Genomic DNA, 27960 nt, shown 5'->3' with positions numbered 1-27960 from the left:
GAGACACTACCTGCTGCACCACCGTGCCGCCTGTTTCAGTTTCAATGTGGAAGATATTACACAAATATTTCGTGTGGATTACAAACTACAACACAGCGAGAGTCACACTATACTCCGGTGTTCTGTCGAGTGGTGCTGCCTTGTGGAAATGTGCGACCATAGAGTATATTCATAAGTGCAGCTGCCTAAATAAAAGGTAGGTTTTTAAGAAGTATATCAGAAAATGCTCCCAACAGAAGTGTAAGCAAGAGACACAGCCTAAATCCCTTATGAAGGTAATTAAAGCTAATTAGAGTTGATTATAAATGTATAGCTTCTTGAACATTTGATTCAGCAGGGCAAGGGCGGCACGGTGGCGCAGCAGGTAGTGTTGCAGTCACACAGCTCCAGGGACCTGGAGTTTGTGGGTTCGATTCCCACTCCGGGTGACTGTCTGTGAGGAGTTTGGGTTTCCTCCTGATGCTCCTGTTTCCTCCCACAGTCCAAAAAGGGCGGCACGGTGGCGCAGCAGGTAGTGTAACAGTCACACGAGTCACACGATTCACACACAGACGGGTGACTGTCTGTGAGGAGTTGGTGTGTTCTGCCCGTGTCCGCGTGGGTTTCCTCCGGGTGCTCCGGTTTCCTCCCACAGTCCAAAAACGCACGTTGCAGGTGGATTGGCGACTCAAAAAAGTGTAGGTGTGAGTGTGTGAGTGAATGTGTGTGTGTCTGTGTTGCCCTGTGAAGGACTGGCGCCCCCTCCAGGGTGTATTCCCGCCTTGCGCCCAATGATTCCAGATAGGCTCTGAACCCACCGCGACCCTGAATTGGATAAGCGATTACAGATAATGAATGTATGGAACGTTGAAATAGATAACAATAAGGTAAGATTGTGTAATGCACCGGAGGAAACAAACTAAACACACTAAAAATTGTGGGTCTGAAAATGCGCAGAGCTGCTGTATTCCACTTATCAAAAGTAGAACAACATTTCAGAACACCTGTTCAGCACTTACAGACAGCCTTAGAGACAGCCTTATAGTACCACCACAGCCAACATTCAGCTGTACATTGAAGTAAATAAACAGTTATTTTTATGTTATTGGAGGCGAGGGGGACGTACACAGCTTTGTTTTTTAAGTATCCTTAGACTGACACTTACACTGGTAAATCTTTCATTTGTTGAGATTTCAAAAGGTGATCTTGTAAAAAGGTTGGTGACCACTGCTTTACGGCACAGCCACCACAGTCATTATACCTTCAGCGTTCATGATTGAATACATCTACAACTTCCAGATCATCGCTGTCCAATGAAAAACAAGTATCTACAAAAATAGTAACTTTAAAGGAGAAGGAAAAATCCTTCTTAAATTTAAATCGAAGTCAATGCAAAAAGATTTAATTCCAAGTAACTGTGGAACATTTCTATTGTCCATTCGTCATGAAATGTGCACACAATGTGTAGTAAACTAAACAGTGACAAAAATAGAAAAACATGTTTTTCATAGGACAGCAACGATATATGAAGCATAAGGACTTGGGAGTGAGTGATACACTTTAAGACTTGTTTACCTTGCACAAATTCTGTATCTTTCAATCTAGTGAGTATTTAAATGGTTATTTTCTTGAGTATGGACCCTTTTACAAAGTGCATCTCATGCTTGTGACAAAATCGAATAGCAGTCTGACCATCTCCACGGTTGACTTAGACTCACCTGAGTGACAGGCTCCACGGAGCCAATGTAGGTGTCTGGACGGAGTAAAATGTGCTCAAGCTGAGTTTTCTTCTGGTAAACACGCTCCACAGACATCTTCTTGGAGCTCTCTTTCCTTGGTGCCTCGCTTTTCCCTCCCTCGCTCTTGCCGTTCGCTTCTTCTTTTTTGGCAGCATTGTTCTTATCAAAGAGGGTCTGTTGTTAGACACAACGGAATAATTTGAGTTAAAATTGTCTCTGCAACTGGCAAAGACTAAATAAAGACTCATTTAAGTCAAATGGCATTTGTAAATTAAAAATAATGATAGAACATGAATACACAATGAAGATGAAATCATATCGGCACTAAGCAATATTTACTTAGGCATAAAATTCTGTATTAGATAATCTATAATTAATTGGATATTAAATACTTAATGAGGTGTTTATTGTACTACAGAAGAACTAGAAATATATGAGATGCTAGAGTCCCAAAATATCCACATTTTATATCAGCAGATATGCAAAGGCAAAGTTTAACATATCCCCCTTCATTCATATTCTGTAACTACTTCACCATGATTACGGTCATAGTGGGTCTCATTGGAGGCAAGAATGGTGTAATGACTGAGTAATAACACATTTTCTTCAAAGAAATGTTTCCCTGAGGAATCTTATTTTAATATTCTTAAAATGATTTCATACTTGGAAATATGAGATGTATTAACTCGATTTAAAAAGATGTTTCCACTCGCCAAAACAGCACTCTTTACCAACTGTGCTGATGCAGTCCATCATCCAAAACATGACTGGTGAAAGAAGATCTGGCTTCTTTAGTTTTGAACTGGAGACACAAGGTTAATGTATCTTACAAAGACTGAAAAATCACACTCAATCTTTCTGGGGTGATTTGCTAGTTGACAGTGTTTGGGTAAACAGGAGACTAGAACTCTCAGTGAATCGTCTCTTTAATTTAAAGTGTGTATTACACAGTTAGTACACCATTCTTTACTCTTGGATAAGTGGGATGAGTTGGAGTGGTGCTTGTGATCCAGAACTAATAATCAACTATCAGTACCGGACCATGTAAACATATTGTGTGGCTTAATGCCATCCAAATCCTCATAAAAATGTTCCAAAGTCTACTCTAAATCCGTCCCAGAAGAGTAGAGGTTGCAAAGTGATGTGCTTGATGGTTAACACTGTTTGGGGTAAAGGGGAGATTAGGTATGCCAGTGGGCCATCCCTTTAAATAAGTTGTTTTAAGTCTGTCATCACGCAATTCCTTTAAATTACATATGTTTATTACACAGCTATTACACTACTATTTGCTATTAGTAATTAGTATTAGTTGGAATGGTGTTTCTGATCCTGAACTAATCGCCCAACATCAGCACCTGACCTCACTAATGTTTATGACTGCTAACCATCAAATTCTCGCAAAAACATGTATGTACACATATCTAATCTAAAGACTTCCCAGAAGAGTAAAGATCGTCCTGCAGTAAATGTAAAGGAACTCCTTATTAAATGCCCTTCATTTCCAAAGAAACGCTGATTTAAAGACTACAATGTTTTGGACATCGACTCAATCTAAAACTTTGTTCACTCAAGTTTATAATAAACTTATTTATACTCCCCTAAAATCGTTAAGTCTTCCCTTTCTTCACATTTAAAAAAATATATTACTTCTAAATTGTTATATATTTTTTACAAAGTTACAGCTATTAAATCTAAAATCGTCGCGAAACAAAAGAGCTTTTGCTTGCTTTGTTGTAGCTCCGGCGCACTGTTAACGTTAGCTCCGTTTTACAATTCTTAGTTCCACCTTAAATCGAACGGCAGTTACGTTCTGGCAATGCCTGCGAAAATATACAGCTGCAGTGCCATTTAAGGTGGAAAGGAAATTTCTAAAAACAAGCCAAATTGAGCTTCGTGGCAGCTGAAGAGAAAATTACTTTAAACTGCATTTATGTTAGAGAAAAAATATATATAACTCATATTTTAAATCTACATCTTGAATGTTTAAACAGTTCACGAACTAATGTTTTATCTGGTGGTTTATATCACTTAACGAAAGTTAGCACCCAAGCAAAACCGGCAGAAATTGACTTCTGTTCGTATTGTCCTTTCCACCTTAAATGCTGTAGTTGTCGCGGTAGAGTTTAAGGTGGAACGGACAATTCTAAAGAGAAGTAAATTCTATGCTCGTAAGCTTAGCGCTGTAACGTTTTCTGGGGTAAAAAGAATGCATATGATAATAAGATGCAAAAATGTGTGGAATGCAATACTTTTTGAAAGAATTTATAAAGTTAAAATGCTGTTAAATTAATGCAATACTCACCACCCAGGTCAAGCCTCCGCTTCCCGCACCGTTGGACATTTTCCTATTGTCTTCCAAAGCTGGTTTGATGTAAAAAATGAGTCTTCATAAAAGAAATTCCATAAATTTCGCCCCAAGCGCCGTCTCCCAAACAAACCGTGGAGGCAAGGAGCATTAAACGTGGCGCAAAAACGACATTACATCGCCCGAGAGAGGAGAGTGATATTTCGGCTATTGTTAAAATCGACAAGCGCTTACCGCACAAGGCCCTGGATGTCCTACTACTACAACTCCAGCCAGAAGCCCTCGGTACCGGCTAGAAGGGATTTAACGTAGAAAAACACGCATTACCTTTTCCGCAACATCCTAATCGTGTAAAAAATGCACGGAATATTCCCAGTCTATGATATTTTCTCATGTGCGCCTCTGGATTATTGCCACATTCCTGGATTTTCATTCAGAAACAATAAACAGTGACGAGCCCCGAATCCCGCACCGACCAATAAGAATAAAGAGAATCCGAGGCGCCGCTGAACAGACCAATAGAAATTCAGAAAGCTCACGCTGCGTAACCACATAGCAACCGCGGGCAGATTTTGAAAAAGCGTTGGATTAAAGGTGCACTAGGTGAAATGACTTCATTTTCCAACTAGTTAAAATTAACAGGATATATGAAATATGAAGAACAGGATTTTAAATATGACATCAGCACAAGTGCATTCTTATAGCTGCAATGTACTGAAATGTACATAGTTTATTGGAAATTATAAATTTCAGTAGATGTAACTTTGTCATAGATTATTCTGTGACTCTCCCTATACATCGCCACAGAGCCTCCTGCATATTTTATTTCAACATACTTCACATATCACATTTTTTATCTTATTTTTATATTAGATGCAAAATATGGAACATTTTAGCATATGTATTTTTAATCCTATTTTTACTGTAGTTATAATATGGTAGTTATTATTTTATTATTAATGTAAGTATTCTGTTGTAAAAAAATTACTGGAGTTATTGTTATTGTAGAATCTTCTACTTCATTTAGTCATTTGTAATTAGGTTAGGTTACATTGCTCTTTTCTTTTATCTTTAATGGACTGCTATAACACTGGGGTCTCCTCTGGAATAACCAAAGTGATTTCTCCTTAAAAATGCACTAATGTCCTGCTCTGGATTCAGTGCTTCTAACAGGACCTCCGCGAGCTTGGTAGGACATCTACAAAAGTAGAGACACACGCCAGAGAAACTCCATACTGCAACTTAATGGGAACATATCATGTATCAAGAAACTAAATTGCCATCAAATAAAACTCTCAAACCTCTTTTTATTTACATTTTTATAGTAGTTTTATATCATATTTAAACACAGGTAAAAGGTGCTGTAAAACACAGTCATAACCAAAGCACTGGTGATGGACAGTTCATAAAACCAGATTGAAGGGGAATTCCACCCTGTTCTCAGAATTACTGCATGATCAAATTGTTAATATAATCAAAGTGATTAAGACTGGTTTGGCATGGAAGGCACTGCACTTAAGAAACCTTTTGACAGGGATATTGATGTGTGCAAACTGTACTTGTGTTTTTGAAAGGCACTATATAAATATAACATTATTAATTATGTGGAAATATGGGAAAATTGGTGGAAATGAATTCAGATTTCTGGTTTAAAGGGGAGAAAACATTTGAAAAACCAACACAAAATAATGAAGGACATAGTCCATGAGGAGGGACAGTTCATTACATCCTCGTCTGCTACATGAAATGCATTTTAAAAATGTCATTCTTGCCGTCCTTCATTACACCACATGAACATTTAGTAGCACAGTACTGAAAACAATCCGTCTTTGGTAAATTTTCTGATATCAGTCTTTGCAGATTGTTTTAAAAAAGCTCAGTCCCATGAAGGCCCCCAGTCTAAGAGCATAGTATATAATAACTTAAAGGAACAGTATGTAATATTTTTACCTTAAAATTTAAGCTTCAAAATCATTGTGATGCTTCACTGAGCTTTATTTGGGAGAACAGAGCCTCTGTCAATGCTACTCTGGGCTCAGCACTGCAAAAACTGAAGTATGTAACTTTTGGAGAAGGTAGGAAACCACAACCCATCTCTAACCCTCTGTGATTTCAGTACAGTGTTTTAATAAAGCATCATCACGTCTGAGGAGACAGAACTAGCCATGAATCTCTCATCAAGCATCCTCTATCTCCACAATGAGGTCAAGAGAAATCTTCTCGGTTTCCTTCAGCGTCTGTCTGAAGATCTGTGCATGCTGCCACGCCAACATTCCATCTCCTCCGCTCAGCTCTGCTTCCAAAACCAGCTCTGAAAATCCGGACAGGTGTTTCAGAGGCCGCAATTCACCATCTGAAAAAATAAACCAGGAACAGGAGCATCTTTAACTGCAATTGCACACATACAAATCCAGGGCATTTGCATCCAAAATGAAACAACAAATCCATGTATTTCCAAAGTGTTCATCTTTCAGGAGCAGGAGGACACTCTTTGATATGTTAAAATATTAGTTTCAAGTTTCTGGAAAATTAAATAGTGATTTGATGTGAAATGCTCTTTTCCAGATGCCTCAGCTGTCTGAGGCAGGGAGTCTTATGGTGTTTTGCCACTGCATAGTCTCTACTCTATTTTTATTGACTCTGATTTTCCTAGTTTCCTGTTTTTCTTGTTTAGTGGCTGTTCTCTCATGGTTCAGAGCGAGCCGAGTAGGGACTAAACCGTGGCGTGTAAACCTTGCAGAGCGCTGATTGTCCAGAGAGAGTCGACACTCTACGCCACGCAACGCAGACGTCCAGCACCAACTCTCCATCTGTAAAATCTCCAGATGCAGCAGAGATCATGTTTGTTTTTATCCGACTCATGATGGTAGCTCGTAAAATTACGCCGTGGCCTTCTGAAGAGGTTCAAACGCTCCTTGGATCGGTGGCCGACGAAAGAATCCAGCGAGAGCGCTGCAGCAAGGAAGGAACAAACTCTACTGATCTGTCTGAACTGATGACGGAGCTGTGTTCAGTCCCAAACAACAACAACAACAACAACAACAACACGCTAATACACCATGAGTAAACACCGCTTAACGTTACCGCCGCCGTTGTTGTGGTTTCCAAAGCCCGCTGTTCCCCTTAGAGACGGGGTTTGAGACCACACCAGATACATTTTGGGGGAGCTGTGGGAGAACAAACCAGGGTCCAGGGCCTCATGGTGTTAGCTAGCATGAGTGGTTATCAGCTGTTGGGACAGAACTGGGCACTATTCATTCTCCTCCAGCACATTATGCTGGTCAGTAGTTCTGTTTTAATGAGGAGTTCTAAAAGAAGAGGTGGGTCAGCCTCAGGTGTCTCACATGAACAATTTCCAAGACACTTTGGTCCATTAATTATTTTTGGTCCATTAATTAGGTAAAAATGTAAAAAACAGCTAGCAGTAGTAAACAGTGTTAAACAGTACTGGCTGATGTATGTGACAGTGTTACCTCCAGGGAACATGACCCTGGTCTCTCCAGATCGAACTCTCAACAGAACTGAGCCTGAGTGGAACGTCTGAGAGAAGGTTCTCACTGAAACTGCCTTTATCTTCATCCCCACAGGAGCACAGTTCAGCTTCCAGCTCACTTTCCCTGAGGGATTGCACTCTTTCCGTGAGAGATACACCTGAAATAGAACACCTGGTTATGTAGCAACAGGTAACAAAGAACCACTGAGGAGAACAGGGTGGGGTTGGTACATACAGCATTAAACTATACGTCTATATATCAAAATAAGAAGGGTTCTGCTTTGCTGTGACTGCAGCAAAAAACATTAGATGCTGGAACTTTTATGATTATGGGGAGCAGAAATTAAAAACTAGAAAACTGGAAAAAATTAATTAAATCCCTTTTATTTTTTTACTACACCAAATTGATTAAAATATTAATAAATAAGGTTTTAAATTAAACTGTTAGAAAATTGAACTGATGAATGTTACTCAGGCCCTGAAAAGTATCCTGGAAACATATGATAGTTTTTCATAAATGAGCAATCAACAGAACTCAAACTCAGCTGTGTATTGTAATTCAGAACTAAATTTACTGAAGACAGCCACCCCAACATTACTTCACATTAAAAGCAGAAGAGATCAGACACTAACGGTCTGCCATTCGTCTTCTTCATTCCTGAAAACATTTTCCTGATTCCACACGCATTTCCTCCAGCCACGAATTTCCTCCTTGCCGTTGTGTACGCGACAGTATGTGTCTGTAGTTGCATTGTATTGCAGGTGGAACTTCTTGACAGACTTCTCAGACTCTGTGGGGATAAACTCAAACGCCGAGGCTTCCTGCAAACACGGAGAAACATTGTCCTGTTATTTGGGAATCTTATCTTATGAACTTGAAGGTTGGTCTCAGGATACAAAACATACATATCACTACCACTTTAATGACCTAAGGCACACTAATTTATTTATCATCATTTTTATCCTGAAATCAAACAGGGTATAAATTAAGTGCAGTTAGTTTTCTGAGCTTTGGAAAATTTTAAACCTGATTTATGATTATTGTAAGACAATAAAATAAAATTATTTTTTAATTATTTAATCTATCCGTACCAGTAAACACACATACACACACACACACACAACTAATTGGAGCAGAGAACACACACACAACTAATTGGAGCAGAGAACACACACACAACCGGAGCAGTGGCCACCCACATCAGCACTCGTGGAGCAGTAGGAGGTTAGGTGTCTTGCTCAAGTGCACTTCAGCCCTGGATGTTGAGGGATGAGAAATAACTTTTCCTTCTCTGCCCTGTCCCCATTTTTCTTGCCAATAGTGAGGATTGATCCAGTGACCCTCCAGGCCCAAGCCTGCTTTATAAACCTTTAGGTCACAGCTGCCACAGTCATAATACCTTCAGCATCCATGCTTGGATATATCTAAAGCTTCAATAAACAAACCATATGGACATGGGAGTAGGTGATACATTTCCAGACTTGTTTACATTCTACAAACTCTGTCATTTCTTTGTAATTCTTCGTTGGCACGATCTTGCCCATTTGTGTCTCCTTTTATGGTAGCCTTGTTCTTATCAAAGAGGGTCAGCTGTTAAACACAACAACACAGATTGAGATAACGTCTCTGTAACTGGCAATTATAAATTAACCTTAACAACAGAATTTAAATATACAACCACAATTAAATCATATCTTTATTAATTATTTGCTTAAACAACAAATATAGACAGCACAGAGCGAAAGAAAACTTATGTATTCGCCAAAAAAACGAGCTTTCACTTGCTTTTTTTGCATCTTCAGCTCACGGTTAACATTAGTTGTTTTCCAATTCTCAGTTCCACCTTAAATAGAGTGGCAGTTACGTCCTGGCGCTGCCGGCGACAATGAAGTTAGTGTGCCATTTAAGGTGGAACGGACAATTCCAAAAACAAGCCAGTCAGTTTCGTGTCAGCTGAGCAGAAAATCATTAAAACGGTAATTATATTAAATGAAAATCTTATAACCCATATATCAAATATATTAAAAGCGAAATCTGCGTTTTTCTGAATGATTAAGCACTTTGTGAACTAACAATGTTATGCTAGCTAGCATCTGGTGGTTTGTGTTAACTAACGGTAACGAAAGTTAACGCACAGGCAAACCAGGCTGAAAGTGGCTTCAAACTGTAAGTTTGTATTTTCATTTTCACCTAAAATGCTGCCGTAGTTGAATTATATCCTTGTGAAATAATTTATAAAGTTTAAGATACTCACCCCCGGGAAAAGTCTTCCCAATAACGAATCCATTAACGTTTTGTCTTCCAAAGCGGGTCGGATGTCAAATCAGTTTTTATAAAATACTAATATTGCCTCAATCGTCTTTAGATTATTGCCACAGTCCTGGATTTTCATTCAGAAACAGTAAACAGAGACGAGCCCCGACCCGAACCCCCCACCGACCAATAGAAATTAAGGCATTGCCGAACGGACCAATAGAAATTAAGAAAGCCCACGATGCGTAACCACATAGCAACCGAGGGCAGATTTTGGATTAAAGGTGTACTAGGTTACATTATTTAATTTTCCAACTAGTTCAAATTAACAGCAAGGAGAAAAACATGAAGAGCCTGAATTGAAAATATTTATATATTAAATATATTAAATATAATATAAATAGCATTAACATTAGCACAAAGTGCATTCAATGCCTGAGGACAACAACCGAACTCCGGCATGAACCAGCTTGTAGTTGTGGTTTGTATGCATGGTTGCTAGTGCATTGGTCTAAATTCAGGATCTTTTACAATACCTCTGGCAATACAGCAACACGTGCCGGTCAGTTTGCCCAGTGCATCTTTAAAGGGATAAGATCATGTAAAGAGAAATGAATACTCCCTCCAGTCATTAAAATAAACCACTGAAACAGCTCTATATACTAACATTGAAATGTAATTTTATTTAAATTTTTATAAGTAAAAGTTTAATACAATATGCAAATGAAGGTAAAGATGCAAAGTTCTTTAAAATAAAATTGTATCACAAGCAATACAAGAAAGTATAAAAGACAGACACAGATATGACCAGGTGATTTTAGTCACTGCCTTCATGCCAAAAAAAAAAGCATGAAAATAACTTTAACTAACTTTAAATACAGTATCATAACCATACCATGCCACCTTAAATGAATTCTGCTTTATCAGTGAACATCATTCATCAGTGCACGTTTTATTGTTCAGAGCTGTTCATGAGGGAGAATAAAATATAACATCTTCAGTCTTACACAGTGACAGTCCTGATTTTTGTCGTGTTACTTTAGTAAATTAATAAAAGTTTAGTTCAAACAACTGTTATTCCCACTACGCTATTTCTGCTTTATTACAGACCACACACTAGCATGCTACATAGGGTGAAAAATAATGCATTATCAGGGCACTCAGTAGTGTAGAAGGTAAAATGCAGGCGGTTGTGACTTGGGCCACCACCAGTACGACTTCAGCCATTTAAGGTGGAACCAATACAGTAAGATGTGTTTTTAGCTGATGAACGTGTGCAGGAATGTTTGCATGGTCACTTTCATCTCAAAATTTCATACTGCACTCTGCCATTTTGAGTGGAAAATGTTGTGTATCGTCTCTAGTGGAGGGCAAAAGAAAACGTGGGCTGTGCTAATGTTTCTGCAGGTCAAAACTAACGCGAACACATAGCTGTCATGTCATTCTGTGCTATAAATGGTGCCTTTACACCATTATACCTTTATGTAGAAATTAGTTGTTTGTTGCTATGTTAATGTTTAAAATGTTGGTTATTGCACCTTTAAAAATTGCGCCTTATTTTGTAAAGCCACTAAACAAAGGAAAATAGTTTATAAGGGAAATTCAACTCTGTTCTCAATATTGCTGCAATATTAAAGTGTTATTAATCAAAGATATTAAGAGTGCTTTGGTGTTAAAGTCGCCGAACTAACGAAACGTTCACAGTGGTAGATTACCACTCAACCTTTTCATTATGTAGAAATCTGGGAAAATCGGTGGAACTCTGACAAATTTACTCTGGTTTATTTCTGGTTTAAATAGACAAAAATATTTAGAACCCACACAAAATAATGTCGAACAGTTTTTGCATAAACATTCTGACACTGTCCAATAGGAGCGAAGGTTCATTATATCTTCATCTGCTACATGAAATTAACAAAATCCAGAATATCACCAGATAAATCTTTCATAAAATTATCCTTAAAATATTAACAAAGATATCCATCTCAAATTCCTGTCTTGTTTACAACACCCAAAATTAAAAATTTCAATTAACATTAATATATAACTAATAAAACATCTTCTATCACATGCAGAACAAAATACGAATTTTTCCCTGGACGTTTAAATCAAACATGTCCCAGTCATGAGTTGGTTGAGTTTAAAAACAAGATCCAGCTGATAAATATTTAGTAGCACAGCTCTCAAAAACGATCCCTTTCTGGTAACTCTGTTTTCAGATTGTTTTAAAAATAATGAAATAAAATAAAATAAACACAGCCCAGTGCCATGAAGGACCTCAGACTGTGTGTATAGTATATAACAAATGAACAAAAGCATCATCTGAGGGAGATTAAAGAAATGAGGGTTCATCTCTCTCAATGTCTCTGAGGAGACAGAACGGGCCATAAACCTCTCATCAAGCATCCTCCATCTCCATAATAAGCTCAAGAGAAACCTTCCCAGTGTCCTTCAGGCTCTGTCTGAATATCTGTGCGTGTTGCCACGCCACGTTTCCATCTCCTCCGCTCAGCTCCGCTTCCAATACCAGCTCTGAGGATCCGGACAGGTGTTTCAGAGAGTGCATTTCACCATCTGAGGGGAAAAAAAGAGTCAGGAACAGAAGCATTTCCAAAATGTTCACTTTTTAGAAGGAGAAATTTCCTTAATCATTAAGCCAAGTTTAAAAATAAAGCTTAACTTTCTGCATAATCAAATTTTCAAATCCTGATCCCAGAGTCAGAACTGTTCACAGCAGTGGTGACACCTGCCTCTAAAAGCTCCTCACAGACTGGTATTCCATCTAATGGTTATGTATTCACTGCTGATGTCTGTCTAGGTTCAACCTCATCATAATCATATTTTCCACTTAATCCATTCCCGACTCCTCTCACTGTACTGTAATGAAATCAGTTACTGGACCCTTTCTCTAAAGAGGAGCAGTATATAAAAAACCTGCTGGGAATGCAGAATTTATATATATAAAAAAACAAGATGTTATTACTACTACTGCTACTACTACTACTACTACTATGGCTACTACTGTTACTACTGCTACTATTACTGCTATTACTACAACTGTTACTACTACTACTACAGCTAATGCTATTACTACTACCAATGCTACTACTACTGCTAATATTACTACTGCTAATGATACTACTACTACTCCTGCTATGACAACTGTTACTACTACTACTTCTGCTGCTACTACTACTACTATTACTACTGCTACTATTATTATGGCTACTATTACTACTGCTAATGCTACTACTACTACTGTTACTACTGCTACTATTACTGCTATTACTACAACTGTTACTACTACTACTACAGCTAATGCTATTACTACTACCAATGCTACTACTACTGCTAATATTACTACTGCTAATGATACTACTACTACTCCTGCTATGACAACTGTTACTACTACTACTTCTGCTGCTACTACTACTACTATTACTACTGCTACTATTATTATTGCTACTATTACTACTGCTAATGCTACTACTACTACTGTTACTACTGCTACTATTACCACTACTGTTAGTATTGCTACTACTACTACTACTACTACAACTGTTACTACTGCTCCTACCACCACTACTGTTACAACTGCTATTGCTACTACTACAACTGTTACTACTGCTACTACTAATGTTACTACTGCTATTACTACTACTACTGCTACGGCTACTACTACTGCTGCTACCTCTACTGCTACTAGTATTTAATTTGATTGAGTCCCCTTTAATGATCTCCAAGTCAATCTGGACTATTTTGATTCTAAGTGAATTATGGTCCAGTGAATGTGATAGTGTTACCTCCAGGGAACTTGACAGTAGTCTGATCAGATCGCACTCTCCACTGCACTGAGCCTGAGTTGAATGTCTGAGTGACAGCTCTCACTGAAACTGCCTTTATCTTCATCCCCACAGGAGCACACATCACTTTCCAGCTCACTGTCCCAGAGGAAGAGCCCTCCGTCCGAGCGAGATACACCTGAAACATAGCACCTGATTTTAATAACGGAGAACGACTGGGGTCTGTACATACAACCTTACACTATACAGCTATTTATTAAAAATTATAAGGGTATATTTAGATGCTTGTACTGCTTTGCTTCAGTTACATTTTCTACTCTTCTCAGAACATATCCATCTAGATACTGGAACAATCCTAAGAGAAGCATTCGATGGCATTCTGTCACAAGAGCATAAATTAGGTCAGAAAAAAGGATGGATCTCCATCGCTCCTTTTCAACAGTAAGGGGCTTTATACTTTTGAAGCCCACACTGGGCATGAGCATGTAATTGGACAAGCAAAGGCACATTAATGTTGCAGAACTCACTCAATTATAAGGGGTTTTCACAAACGTTAGAGCATAGAGTGCATCTTAAGGCAAGTAAGAAAAATTCTGAATGATCCTCATCAGCCAAAGAAACCCACAAAATAACCCAGACCTGAAGGGAATCGTGGGAATATATCTTTTCTTAAATGTGTAATCAGCGGAACTGAAACTCCACTGTGTGGGTCGTAATTCAGAACAAACTAAATTTACCGAAAACACAGTCATCAAAAGCATTTCTTCACATCACAAGTGGAGAAGATCAGACACTAACCGTCTGCCAGTCTTGTTCTTCTTTCCTGAAAACACATTCCTGCTTCCACACACATCCCTCCCAGCCATTAATCTCTTCTTTGCCATTGTGTACGCGACAGTATGTGTCTTTAGTCGGGTTGTACTGAAGATGGAACAACTTTACATCCTTCTCAGACTCAGTGGGGATAAACACAAACCCTGAGGCTTTCTGCAAACACAAATAATTTATCATCAATTTACTATAAAGAAAAATGAGGTTTCGTTATTACAGCAGCGCACACACAGAGCAACTGGTCGGAAAACACTGAGAAAATTTGAAAACATGCAAAACAAACTAATAAAAAAATAGTGTTGAGCTGTAATTTACAACAGCATTTTACAGAAAGAAAAAGTAAAATATATAATCTAAGATTTAAATAATTAAGTGATAATATTTTAACATTTTGTGGTGCTAACAGTGTCAACTAAATGCCATTGTTGTAATTCCACAAGGAAGGTTAGTTACAATTTATTTTTCATCAAAAAAAATACAAAAAATGTAAAGCAACGCAGCATTGAATTTAAGTGCAACATAATTAAGCTCCACACGCTTGTAGGAGAACACTAATGGTGCTTTTCCACTGTGTGGGATCAGCTCGACTCGACTTTTAGTTTGTCGCTTTTCCACTAGCACAGCTCCTCCGTGGAGACAGCCGTGGCCTGGTGGTTGAAGTGCCCTTGAGCAAGGCACCTAACCCCCAACAGTGGCTAGTGCTGCCCACCGCTCCAGTCATGTGTGCTCACTGCCCCCTAGTGTTCATTAGTGTGTGTAAAAGTGTGTTTCACTGCACGGATTGGGTTAAAGGCAGAGAACTAATTCCTCTGTGTGCTAGCAGTGGCCAGTAAAGTGATTTTAATTCTAAAGTTGCAAAACCCCATCTCTAACAGGAACTGTGGAAAAAGTACCTGGTTCCAGGACCAGATTTTGCCAGTGGAAAAGCAAATGAGCCGAACCGAGTCGTGTAGGTTCAATGCAATGGAAAAGCGTCATAAATGCCCAGATCTGTTTTGCTCCCTGCTTCCCTTACCATTTTAGCTTCAGCAGCACCCGTCTCTCCTCGAGCCGCTCTCCAGGCCAGAGATCCAGAGATACGTCCTCCAAGCTCCCCAGCTTTGGGGCTTTTAGGAGAAATAAACTCCACTAGTTCCACCAACAACCTCTCCAGCAGCTCACGCTTCCTCTCAGCGCTCAGAGACTCCTGCCTCTGTTCACACACAATACACACAGACAAGTCTTAATCAGTGAAGCTGATAAAGCATTAATAAACAATTAATGAATAAAGAGAGTGAAAAATACCCTCCTTCCACCTGTTGTCATTCAGCCAAGATGCGTTTGATGTTTAAATGTTTTTTCTTTATACTTTTTGTTTGTTTACAGTGGATTACTGCACAAAACATAGGTAGATACTGTGAGATGTCCAGTGTCTTATAAGCTGTTAAGACTCTGAAAACCCTGTATGAAAACTTTCCTAGCTTTTCCCAGCCTTGGCTAATTTACATCTTTGTTTGAATACTCTTATTTCCACAGACAATGTCAAATCATTGTTCCCTTTTAATGAAGCCAGTGCAGCAGGGCCTCTTACCTCTGCATTGAATTTGTTGATGGTTTGCAGCAGCCACGTCTCCTTAACCTTAGTGCGTCTGGACAGAACCTCCTGATGTTTACAGGAGTATCTCCAGGTCACATCCACCACCTAAAATTATACATCAGTAAAGTACAACTTTAAAGCTTTAATAGGGTAAAACGGCATTTTTAAAATTATTTTTTATTTATTTATTTATTATTATTATTTATTATTGTTGGTACCTGATCTTTGGAGAATGCGAGAATGTAGGACAGCTTCTTGCCCCAGCCGATCTCATACAGCAGAGGTTTATCACAGGTGTTTTCACACGGGTCACAGTGCAACCAGCGGCGCTGAGACAGAGAGAACACCTCTGTCCACACGTGATCTGGAACCAGCAAATATCCAATTGTTTTACTCACAGTAAACACATATCATAGCGTGTATGAGCACAACAGAAACAAGAGTGGACATGTGGGGAGCATGAAGAAGTGAAAGCATACTGAGAATCTTTAGTTCTCCTGGAGTCAAAAGAGGTTAATGGTAACGGCATTTCATATGTTAAGGTACATCACATTATCATCAATGTCCAAAAAGAGATTATATCAGTGGTTAATTAATTAAACTTGGTGGTTAACTGGTTAAACTTAATATGTAAAAAAAATATGTAAAACAAACTTGTATGAAATAAATATGTGAGGGAGCTGACATGGTTAATAATGACTGTGTGAGGTCAGTATCCTGTGAGATTTGAGGTTTAATCTGTAGATGTGGGTTCACTATTTGGCTAATAACAAGTCACTGTTAACTTTTCTATTTGTGTGTTATAACTGATTATTAATGATTTTACAGGTGTTTATGACTCGATTAATAACCATTAACAAAACAGATTGTAAAACATTTATAAACCTTTATAGGTGTAGTCTTATTCTAAAGTGGTACCAAAAAGATTTACATTGAACAATAGCTCAGATGCAGGCCATTTCGCAGAGCTATTCAGTTATAAAGTAAACACACTGGACTGATTTTAATAAATTGTATGTGTTTAATGTATAATTGAGACGCAATAAAGGAATATTCTCAATATTGGACACAGATCTAAATTAGAATCAGGATCACTTTATTGGCCACTATACTTGCGCACACACACAAGATTTGTTCTCCGCATTTAACCCAATCCATGCAGTGAAACACACATTTACATACACACTAGTGAACACTAGGGGGCAGTAAGCACACATGCCTGGAGTGGTGGGAAGCCCTAGCCTTCAATCTATACAGAGACATGATTATGCAGGGTTTGCCTTTAGCATCAAGGCAATGCAAAATGACACTATACCTACATTTTATCCCATACAAATTACATTACCAAACACCCTTTGATAAAAATAATTTAGCTCCCGTATAGATAAACATGTCTCCAATTGGGACAGTGTCAAACACTGATACATACAAAAAGTAAAGAGATATACCTGTGCTGTCCCAAATAAACCTAGCCTCCAGCCCCATCGCTCTGCAGCACAGTGTAAAACAGTTGGCCCATTCCCCACAGCGCCCCCGTCTGGTCTCCAACAGTTTCTCAGGGTTGTTGTACCTAAACAGAAAAAAGCAGGGCTGTAAGAACAAGTATCCAACAAGAAAACAATACACATAACTTTATTTATTTAACCATGAATTTGGTACTTAACATTCATCAACAATACGTTTTTGTTTTTCATCCAATCTTCCTTCCTTACAAGTCTTTATTTAAACAACAAATAGCTGCTTGGTGGGTCGTGAATTATTAAATACTCCATCTCAGGCAGCTCCCAATATGCACAAGGAATTAAAAGACCTGTACTACACACCCCAAGTCACACCAGGTAACGGTTACATACTCAACCCCCCTTTAAAATTCGTCTCTAACACTTCACCTTGGAAATCTGGTGGAAACTTGGCAGATGTTACAGTAATGATTCTCCACTTTTCCAGCGTCCCAGCGAAGGTCCTCTGTGGACGGCGACAGGGAACCAGACGACTGAGTTTTACCTCCACACTGGATACAGGGCAGACTGTCCACCCAGGAGAAAAACTCCCCTTTAAACCACTGCAGCAGCTCCAGCACCACCATGTCCTCCTCCGTAAGGCTACACTCTACACACAGGAAACAAGGCAAATAAAACGAATCACTGAGCATGCTCAGTTAGAGAGTTGTTCACAGTCATGCAATCCATACGCTGTATACAGGGGTACTTCAAGATCTTCAAGGGTAAACAAAGCAGAGCGTTTACTATACCCTCATACCCTTTACATTATGGGCTAAAACAGTCATATCTCATTTTACAAGACCAACTACTCCTTTAAAATCAATCAGATTCAGATTTAGAAATGTTTTATCTGTCAGATGTTTTATCAGATGTAAATGATACATCATTTACATCTGGGTGCCTTCTTAAATTAAATGGCACAAAGTGTAAATGGTAATAATTGGATGCTTATTATTTTATAATTTATAGGCAGCTGGTCAGATTTCAGCAGAGTGGCTCCTGAAATCCACTTTCAGTTTTAGCCAAGGTTTCGCACTTCAGAGCCTCACAAACTAGTTAAACAGACACCATATGCAGTGCATTACATTCTCTAACAGATTAAATTTTTTACCTCGATCTGCTCTCCTGGCCTCCTGCAGTCTGTCTCTAGCTCTGGAGCAGAGCTGTCCACGAGGGATATAACTCAAAGCTTTCTGCTGAAGCTCAGGTTTCTCGTACACCATCACATGCTGACAGTTTGACTGCAAAGTCCTCAGGAAAGTCATGTTGCTCAGCTACAACAGCACAGCGACAAGCAAAAACAAGATGTATTGCATTAGTATCATCAACTCCTGTGCATCTGCCTGTTTGTTACTAGCTTCAGTCACAACACAAGTCCTAACACAAAGCAATGAGCACTGAGCATTGAATGCCTTTATGGGGAAGTGTAGAAACAAGAAAATCAGGTTCTGAGTCTTCACTGAACCTCAACAATTGCTTTTGCAGTTCCAGAGAAAGTGGAACATACAACATCGCAATAAGGTGGAGATATTCTGTTTATTATTAAAAGCAACTTTTAAAACTCAAAAGAAATAACAGTGATTGCTTTTACAGACTTGTCTTGTCTTTTAGTTCTCAAATATTTGCATGTATTCTGTCACCATACTAACTGCAAAGAAAAAAAGTACAGTTTTTAAATGCTCTGAATGTTTTATGACATTAGAACAAGCACCTGTATTTCTTATGTACTGCCCACAAGCACACACGACAGTATCGGCACAGGACACCTTCCAGTTTGGCCTCTTTTCCATTAATTCACATGAAACACAACAATTAATTCTGATGTTTCCACACTGTGGTGAAAAGAGAAAAGCATCCTACAGCTCCTGAGCCAACGGCTGTCCTTGCTGGCCATGCAGATGTCCGTGTATCTGATGTTTATCCGAATCAAACAATAATAAACATTATATTTGGACAAGAAACTGCTGCTGTGTAAGCAGCTGGGGGTGCCTTTCTTGTTGCATATGTAGCTGAGGTTTGTTTGAATAAAATAATAAGCAATAAGCAATATACATGCAGAGCATGTCATTAAATGTCTAGTTGCGTGTGTAGTTGATTTTGTCGCTGAACCCCACAAATAATACATTCTAACCTGAGATTGCTGTGGTGAGTGCGGCTGTGTGACAGTCTGTGTAGCTGGTTGCGTAGTTGGCAGAGCAGCTGAAGCTGGGGCAGATGTAGGAGAAGCAGGAGAAACAGCAGGAGAACTCTCTGTGTGTGACCTCTGAAGGCCGGTTTGGTTCTGTTCTGTCCTGAGTCTCTGGTCTCTCTCAGCAGCAATGGACTCTCTCACTCGCCGCAGTTGATCCACAGACGCTGACCTGGGGAACACCAGGTGAGTCTCTGCCTGAAAGAAATGAGGTTAGTGGAGTTTCTACCATCATAAAATATCAGTAAATCTCCGTTTATCCCTTGAATCTTAGGCTTCTAGTTGAGTTATTAATCTTAAGACTTATTTTATTTAGGATAGTAATCAGACGTCAGTCTCAAAACAAATCCTTAAAGTAAGTTATTACATTAAATTGTTGAAGTAAATATAACTTTATTTGTGACGTAGACATGAAGTGGCCTGATTCATATCACCACCAATGCAAAGAGATGTAGGTGTGAAAAAAACCTCCATTTCACATGTTTGTATCTCAATATGTATTTCTTAGAAAATCCAACCTTCTTTTATACCAACTGTAATTTCAAATAAAATGTAGGACATAACAATTTCTGGAAAAAAACTTAGTGAATACTGAACTCAATGTAGACTTCGCTGCCCTGGAAACATGATGTAAGCCTTTTCTATATTTTATAGACGTAGGTAATACACTTTATTTTAATTTATTTATTAATTTATTGTCTGTAACCCTTATCCAGTTCAGGGCGGCAGTGGGTCCAGAGCCTACCCGGAATCACTGGACACAAAGTGGGAACACGCCCTGGAGGGGGCGCCAGTCCTTCAGAGGGCAACACACATTCACTCACACACACACCTTTGGACACTTTTGAGTCTCCAATCCACCTACCAACGTGTGTTTTTGGAGCGTGGATGGAAACCGGAGCACCCGGAGGAAACCCATGCGGACACAGGGAGAACACACCACACTCCTCACAGACAGTCACCCGGAACGGGAATCGAACCCACAACCTCCAGGACCCTGGAGCTGTGACAGAGACACTACCTGCTGCACCACTGTGCCACCCCCCAGATTAATCAGTCTATCCCAAATAACATTTAGAAATCTTATACCTCCTCAAAGCCCATTTCGAAGAGGCATTCCACTGCTCCTCGTATGGGAAGGAGTTTAGTGGAAAAGGTTGGGTTGCCGATCCGGATTGATCTGTATTTCTCTTCATTTGGATTCCTGAGGAAAGTTTAAAACACACATCTCTTTGTAGTGAATCCATACATGGTGTAATAGTACCAGCTGGTCTTTAAATGGCAACAGTCCCTAAAGAAAACATATTTCCACTACTTTCTTATTGTCAGGAATACTTAAATAAGTAACACATGGAGGGGTACAAGACTTGGTCACAGTGATGAGGCTTTTGTGGGGGAAAACCCACTGTTTTACTTGTCATGTGATGTCATTGTTTCAGTTTTTTCATTTATTGACTGAAAAACTGAGGATCAATACATTTGACAGAAATCCAATTCCATAACAGAAAACATTTCTATCACAGAGTTCGGGTCCAGCTCTCTTTGAATACTCTTTAAATGCTAAACTATTCGCAACCATCGCACTCAGGGAAACGGAATGCAGCAAACCTTACAAAATGATTTTCCATACGTTTCATGCAAGTACATATTCCACCAGAGAGGCCGCCAATTCCCCATAACTCAACAAAATTACATACGGCAGCTTTAATAGTGCTTGTGAAATCATTCATAATGTGTGAGAATGAGGTATTTCAGGTGAGCTAGTAAAGCAAGGGGACATTAAATATCTTGTTCCGTCTGCCCTGGGTAGAAAGGGTGTGGAAACATCGGGGAAATAGTTTTAAAAAACGTTTAATAAAAAGAGAGGTTGGTTTCACATCTGTTTGAAATAATGACTAATATCATTGCTTTATGGTTTGACAGAGAGGTAACAGTACAGTGAGGACAGAAATATAGTTATGGAAGGAAGGAAAAACACCGCCAACAACTTAAGCTGAAATATTTACAGTTTAATATTGATTGTATATGATTGACTGGATGATGACTGTGTATTTATCTAAAGTGTGTCGCCGTTAGCTCGCAAAACCCTGAACTTAATTTAGTTAAAGGTTTAAAAGACGGATATAAACATTACCTGAGTATATTATCCGCGTAAGTTAAGAGTAATTTAGACACTTCCAAAAAAACCTCGGTTGTATTTTCACTCAGGGATGAGACGCTCTGTAGGCCGGCCATTACTACACTACGGAGCTGTACGTTTCATAACATAAAAGTCCCTGTGATGCTAAAGTCCAAAACGGAAAACGATTTCTTTAAATGAAAAAAAAAAACATAAATAATCATCAGAAGATTTCCTGTTTTAATTTATCAGCATTAAATATACAGGTTGACTATGTTGATGACACTTTTATAAGATAAAAGTCCGTATTATGTCTGCTGAGAAAAACTGAGGAAACGCCTTATAAACATCTCAGGAAATTACACTTTGATTTTTACTCTTAAATTCACCTGATATATGTTTTATACTTTTTTACAAATGTTAATGTAATTGTGTACGTTAAAATATGATCCCTTACTGAGGGAAATAGCTGAAAAAATTTACCTTTAAACATGTAAAGTTATCTTTATTTATGTTATGATTTAAATTATCATATATTTTATGTTTTATTTTGTAATATAACATTTTCAGAGCGTCTTCAACGATTATTCAAACTAAAGATGTTGACTTACTGTAAGTTAAATTTCGAAGTATAATGACCTATAACGGAAGAAATAAATAATAGGAGGCAACAATCAGATTTTTTCGCTTTAAGTATAGATTAACATTTTCATTTTTAAAATGTTAAAACCTCACTATTAGAAAGCATAAACGCAAAATTATATAAAAAAGGTGACCTGCCATTTTCAATTCTACTAGAATAAAAGACAAGAATAAAGTTATAATTACAACAGAAATATCCTATTTAAATCCCTTCATTTACATTAATTAAATATTAAATGAAAGAACAAGTAATTTGACATAAAATGTATATAAATGCAAATATTTTTGTGTGTTTCATTTATTTCCATTTTTATTTTATTACTTAATTTTTGTTTTTGAAAGTTTTAAACTTTCTGCCCTAAGGATTTCCCAGGAGCAGCCATAGGGGTGCGTTCAACAGCCAATATTGCATATCAAGTATTAAAGACTGGTTCTCAAAAATGTCTCTCTACTCGCTAAATAAAGCACTGCATAAGTCATAAAACTGGCTTCTACAGTCAAAAAGTGCACGCATTTGTTCACCCCACATCACATGGCATGCTTTGTTGATTTGATTTGACGTGTATACGTGATAACATCCTCTACAAGAATACACTTTTGCACATTCTGATACTGAATTACTGTTTAATTGCTGAATATAACATATGTCCGATGTTTTTAATACATTTATATTTGTCAAATTCGCCCACATAAGTAGAGTGTGCTACATTTGCAGGAAAAAAAAAAGATGTAATAATAATAATAATAATAAATACAAATTAAATTAAATATCTGGGTGAATATGTGTATTATTATTCTTTTTCATAATCTAGGGAGCTGATCCATAAAGTAGGGTTTATGAGTTTAACTAGATAACTTAAGCTTGAAGCGAAGGATTTTCCAATACCCTCACCTCTTTTAGTATTGTATGGGCTCTACTTCGGTCTGGCTCATCTGAGAAATCTTTTAAACTACAGGGTACACCACAAATCAGGATTTCATAGTTTAGCCAAATAACTTAAGCCTTAAATCACTGTATCCTGCAGTAAAAGAACTGAGCTAACTAAGCTAATCATGCAGGACTGAAAATCTATATTTGTATTTAGGCACATATTTGTATTGTTTTACATGTTGTCAGTGATTTGGGACATCCCTCTAACAAACACAGGTGGAAGATGATTTAAACCAACGACTGCAGAAATTATTTAAACATGTATAATCACTCTAAGTTGAGGACTTTTATAAATGTAGGAATGAACAGAATCGAGGGTTTAATGAACGCACAATTTTTGGCGCGAAATCTGTGTTGAACCCACGTTGTCCATCTGCTAAGGGTTTTACTCTGGGTAAGTCATAGCTGTTTCTTCTTAGTTTAAATATTTAAATCCACAAAAGAGCTCTCAGACTTCTTCCGCTGTGTTCACACCACGGCTCATTACTCTTTTCATGCTCAGACCTCCCTGAGATTGTTCCTTTTTGGTGTTTTTGTCTTCTAGACTCTCCCGATGGCAGAAAAACCGGTGTGGGAGCAAATTGGCTCTGGTTTTGTTCAACATTATTATCAGCAGTTTGATTCAGACCGGACAAAGCTCGCTGATATTTACGTAAGAAGAGTCCTTACAACATTACCGCGGATTTTATTAAGTATTTAATTCCTGAAAACCTGAGGTGTGTGTGGAATGTGCTTTTAAAGGGGATGTCCACCCATGTTTCGAATTTTTTGGCATAATTTATTGGCTAAGATGTAAACATTTGACATTCATTGTATTGTGAAATCTAATTAAATATAGAGAATGTATTTGTAGGGTCACCGTTTCATAAATTGTTCCCATTACTTACAGCTAATTTTTATTAAGTGGACATTTACAAAACATTTGTATGTATGCCCTTTTATTTATATGCACCATAATCATTAAAACCACCTACATGTTTTAAACTCATTGTCCATTTTTGTCAGCTCAACTGATCCTAAAAGTCACTTTGTAGTTCTACAATTACAGACAGTAGACCTTCTGTTGTTCTGCATACTTATCTCTATTTCACCCTGTTCTTCAGTGCTCAGGGCCCACACAGAGCAGGTATGTTTTAGCAGTGGATCATTCTCAGCGCTGCAGTGACACTAACGTGGTGTTAGTGTGTGTTGTGCTGGTGCAAGTGGATCAGACACAGCAGTGCTGCTGGAGTTTTTAAACCCCTCAGTGTCTGGACTGAGAATAGTCCACCGACCAAAATCATCCAGCCGACAGCGTCCTGTGTCACTGATGAAGGACTAGAGAACGACCGACACACACTGTGCGGCGACAGATGAGCTACTGTCTCTGACTTAACATCTACAAGGTGGACCAACGATGTAGGAGTGTCTCACAGAGAGTGGGAGCTAATCAAATGGACAATGAGTATAGAAACAAGGAGGTAATTTTAGAGTTATAGCTGACTGGTGTGTGTGTGTAGAAATGTTTATTTAAGAAACCTCTATTGTGTAAATGTTTTTATCTTGTAGATTGATGCATCATGTCTGACTTGGGAGGGAGAGGGTTTTCAGGGAAAGAACGCCATCATGGGCAAGCTCACTGTAAGTTCAATTCTATGTAGCAAAAACATAGTAGACATCCAGTTTCTAACCTGAAGGGCATCAGTCAGGACTCTGTTGCCCTTTGCTGCAGCACCAGACTCTCCTCCTCTGGGAAGGCTTTAGACTCAGTGGTGGAATGGATGATGTGAGGCAATGATGGCATTCAGCCACATAACTTTTGTTTTGTGTATCTTTCCAGAGCCTGCCATTTCAGACCATTCAGCACAGCATCACAGCTCAGGATCACCACCCCACGCCGGACAGCTGTGTGATGAGCATGGTCATGGGCCAGCTAAAGGTAATGGCGCTTAAACTGTCATAAATCTTTGAATCTCTTAAAATTACACTCTTTTAAAAGGTATAATTTCAAAGTGCCTAAAATCATTGTGGACCTCTCTTGTTGATTCATTTGTAATTTTTCACCCACTGTAAATGAGAGCTAGCATCAAAAAATAGGGATGAGGGTTTTGTTTTTGTAGCAACGATTTATTTATATATATATATATATATATAAATTTTATATTTATTTGCTGGCTTTTTCAAACCCATCAACCCATTCAGGGTCACAGTTTCTTATAAGCAATGTTCAGGGCAGGACCAAAGACTAATTCCAGACCAGTCTAGAAATCAGTCAGTAATGACGATGATATGATGAAAACCTGTAATGAATTCTTTGTTCTTCTCCACAGGCCGATCAGGATCAGGTGATGGGTTTCCAGCAGGTCTTTTTACTGAAGAATATTGATAATAAATGGGTCTGCACCAATGACATGTTCCGATTAGCTCTTCACAATTTTGGAGCCTAAGTAAGATATATAACCAGTGAAAATACATCCGTGAACCACTGCGAAGACCCTTCTGGATGTTCTGCAGGCCGTACGTTTTACTGTGGGCCTTTAAACTCTGAATTGTTTTGCACTTGTTCAAGCCTCCAGTTAAAAACAAAGAGTTTGAAGATTGTTTAGTACTTACTCTGTCCGTGTTCCAAAGAAAACATGAATAAAAAATAAAAAACTCAGAAAAAAAATGTGTAATTGTTATTTATTACTGCTTCTGAGTGTTTATTTAAAGGTGCCATACTCTTCCTCTTCTGTTCCACAGTGGAACACCTTTCTTAAGGAAGCATTCATGACCTGCTTTGTTCCGAGCCCCACAGCAGTGTTCTCCCCCTGTGTAAACAGCCCTGTTCAGAACGCCCGCTTTCAGCACCTGTTCCTTTAAATGATAATGAGCCAAACGCAGGTCCTTAAGGGAGGCTTAGTCCTTGCATTTCTCCACTGTGCTCATGTCTGTTTTATACAGTTTAACCCTGCCTTTACTCACATGAACAAGGGTCCTGTGCTGTGATGGGAGATGCACAGTGATAAGGCAGAGATAAATAACGGACATGTTTTCTGATCTAGGCAGCCCACAGAAAACTGGGAGGTCTATTTTTCACAGAGGGTGGGCTTCATTTGCACATGCACTGAGTCTGAAATATGTTTTATTAAATAAATGGCTCATGAGTTATACATAAACTGCCATATTTTATATCTCCATTCTACAAATATTGACACCTACCATTTGGAGGGGTAGTAAAATATGAGAAAATAAAGTGTAAACCCAACAGGAGTCATGTTTCTTTTGTAAACCAAGGGCAGTAACATCTTTCCCATGAACTGCAGCCTTGGCTGTGACCTGCATTTTTCTCTTGTTCTTGGAGAAAGTTGTTATGACTGAGATAAGGCTTCATTCCTAGCAGTTTCCAGATTAAACTCAAGTGAATTTGTGGAGATTATTGGTGAGTATTGATGGAGAACTATTGTTAGCGTTAGAAAACTGATTAGTCTCACAAACAAGGAGCTGATATTTAAGTACATTACTTTTAAAACATATAAGCCCTTTATTCGTTGTGTTTGACTGTTTCTGAGATTGGGCCTAGTGTTGGAATGTGTCTGAGCAGTTAGGAGGAGGAGCAGGAAAATGTAAATATCAGCTCTGAGATTAATCAGGTTTCTACTAAAAAAAATTACACCATAAATTTTCGAAGGTAAAAGTGATGGTTTGGTGTAAAGTGTAATTTACATATTTCCTCTCCTTACCCCACACCTAAGAGGATCCTATACAGGACCCTGAGACTCTGAAGCTGTAGCAGCAGCGCTAACTGTAGCATATGCCACTCATTTCAAACAATCAAATTTGCTGCTTTAATCCATCATAGACATCTCTGAGAGAGAGTTTAGTGGTGAATTTAAACTAAACCCACACTGAACTACCAAGTCTTAGCAAAATTTGTTTGATTTATATAATTTGCATCAAACTTTTGAGAGTCGCTCTGGATAAGAATGTCTGCTAAATGCTGTAAATGCAAGCTGCATGTGTTTTATTCAATTCTGGGTTACCTCCCTATATTTTCCTCCCTGTTTGACCCCTAGTTTTTGGCTGTACACTTTTTTCAGGTCTAACTTAAGACCTTTTAATATGACTAGGGATATCTGACCAGTGTTGTGTGTAAATATGGGATAATGTCAGAAGGAAACATGTCGCTGTCGTGTCTCCATCGCACAGCTCCAGGGTGGGATCCTATCCTTGGGTCAGTGTCTGTGAGAGGTGTGTTCTCCCTGTGTCTGTGTGGGTTTCCTCCGGGTGACTGCCTGTGAGGAGTGTGGTGTGTTCTCCCTGTGTCTGCGTGGGTTTCCTCCGGGTGACTGTCTGAGAGGAGTGTGATGTGTTCTCCCTGTGTCTGCGTGGGTTTCCTCCGGGTGACTGTCTGAGAGGATTGTGGTGTGTTCTCCCTGTGTCTGCGTGGGTTTCCTCCGGGTGACTGTCTGTGAGGATTGTGGTGTGTTCTCCCTGTGTCTGCGTGGGTTTCCTCCGGGTGACTGTCTGTGAGGATTGTGGTGTGTTCTCCCTGTGTCTGCGTGGGTTTCCTCCGGGTGACTGTCTGTGAGGAGTGTGGTGTGTTCTCCCTGTGTCCCTGTTGGTTTCCTCAAGGTGCT

General features: G+C 38.8%; 4 protein-coding genes across 8 annotated transcripts in view; 1 reads left to right on the top strand and 3 right to left on the bottom strand.

The window, feature by feature from the left end:
- top2b (DNA topoisomerase II beta) overlaps positions 1-4449 on the bottom strand; it is a 35811-nt gene extending 31362 nt beyond the window's left edge. The window contains exons 1-2 of the mRNA XM_066675043.1: positions 4021-4449; positions 1698-1892 (exon numbers count right to left, since the gene is read on the bottom strand). Coding sequence (XP_066531140.1) covers positions 1698-1892; positions 4021-4059 — 234 coding nt within the window. The 5' untranslated portion in view covers positions 4060-4449. The remainder of the gene's footprint in view (positions 1-1697; positions 1893-4020) is intronic.
- Positions 4450-5332: 883 nt separating this feature from the next.
- LOC136700106 (peptide-N(4)-(N-acetyl-beta-glucosaminyl)asparagine amidase-like) lies at positions 5333-9941 on the bottom strand. Of its 3 annotated transcripts, none has more exons than XM_066675329.1 (5): positions 9772-9941; positions 9018-9107; positions 8150-8338; positions 7497-7674; positions 5333-6376 (listed from the first exon to the last, which is right to left on the bottom strand). In XM_066675329.1, exons 1-5 carry the CDS (start codon positions 9802-9804, stop codon positions 6201-6203), a joined length of 666 nt encoding a protein of 221 aa, XP_066531426.1. In that variant the 5' UTR covers positions 9805-9941; the 3' UTR covers positions 5333-6200. The 3 variants fall into 3 exon arrangements, with proteins under 3 accessions (XP_066531426.1, XP_066531428.1, XP_066531429.1); XM_066675331.1 differs by having other exon boundaries at positions 8963-9107; positions 9772-9906; XM_066675332.1 differs by lacking the exon at positions 9018-9107.
- A 515-nt stretch (positions 9942-10456) lies between these two features.
- ngly1 (N-glycanase 1) lies at positions 10457-24539 on the bottom strand. 2 transcript variants are annotated; one of them, XM_066674596.1, is made up of 12 exons: positions 24337-24539; positions 20760-20874; positions 19614-19868; positions 18594-18756; positions 17870-18089; positions 17429-17550; positions 16199-16344; positions 15975-16085; positions 15420-15596; positions 14372-14560; positions 13574-13751; positions 10457-12344 (listed from the first exon to the last, which is right to left on the bottom strand). In XM_066674596.1, coding segments are annotated over exons 1-12 (1854 nt in total). In that variant the 5' UTR covers positions 24339-24539; the 3' UTR covers positions 10457-12168. The 2 variants fall into 2 exon arrangements, with proteins under 2 accessions (XP_066530693.1, XP_066530692.1); XM_066674595.1 differs by lacking the exon at positions 24337-24539 and adding an exon at positions 21805-21924.
- Positions 23600-25996, top strand: nutf2l (nuclear transport factor 2, like). Of its 2 annotated transcripts, XM_066674597.1 has the most exons (5): positions 23600-23756; positions 23907-24014; positions 24911-24982; positions 25182-25280; positions 25672-25996. In XM_066674597.1, the coding sequence occupies exons 2-5, from the start codon at positions 23916-23918 to the stop codon at positions 25786-25788; spliced, it is 387 nt and encodes a 128-aa protein (XP_066530694.1). In that variant the 5' UTR covers positions 23600-23756; positions 23907-23915; the 3' UTR covers positions 25789-25996. The 2 variants fall into 2 exon arrangements, with proteins under 2 accessions (XP_066530694.1, XP_066530695.1); XM_066674598.1 differs by lacking the exon at positions 24911-24982.
- Positions 25997-27960: the final 1964 nt, after the last annotated feature.

Source organism: Hoplias malabaricus, chromosome 6 (genome assembly GCF_029633855.1).
Source record: "Hoplias malabaricus isolate fHopMal1 chromosome 6, fHopMal1.hap1, whole genome shotgun sequence".
Lineage (NCBI taxonomy): Eukaryota > Metazoa > Chordata > Actinopteri > Characiformes > Erythrinidae > Hoplias > Hoplias malabaricus.
Note: the sequence above shows the minus strand (reverse complement) of the source record. Positions and strands in the feature narration are given on the sequence as shown.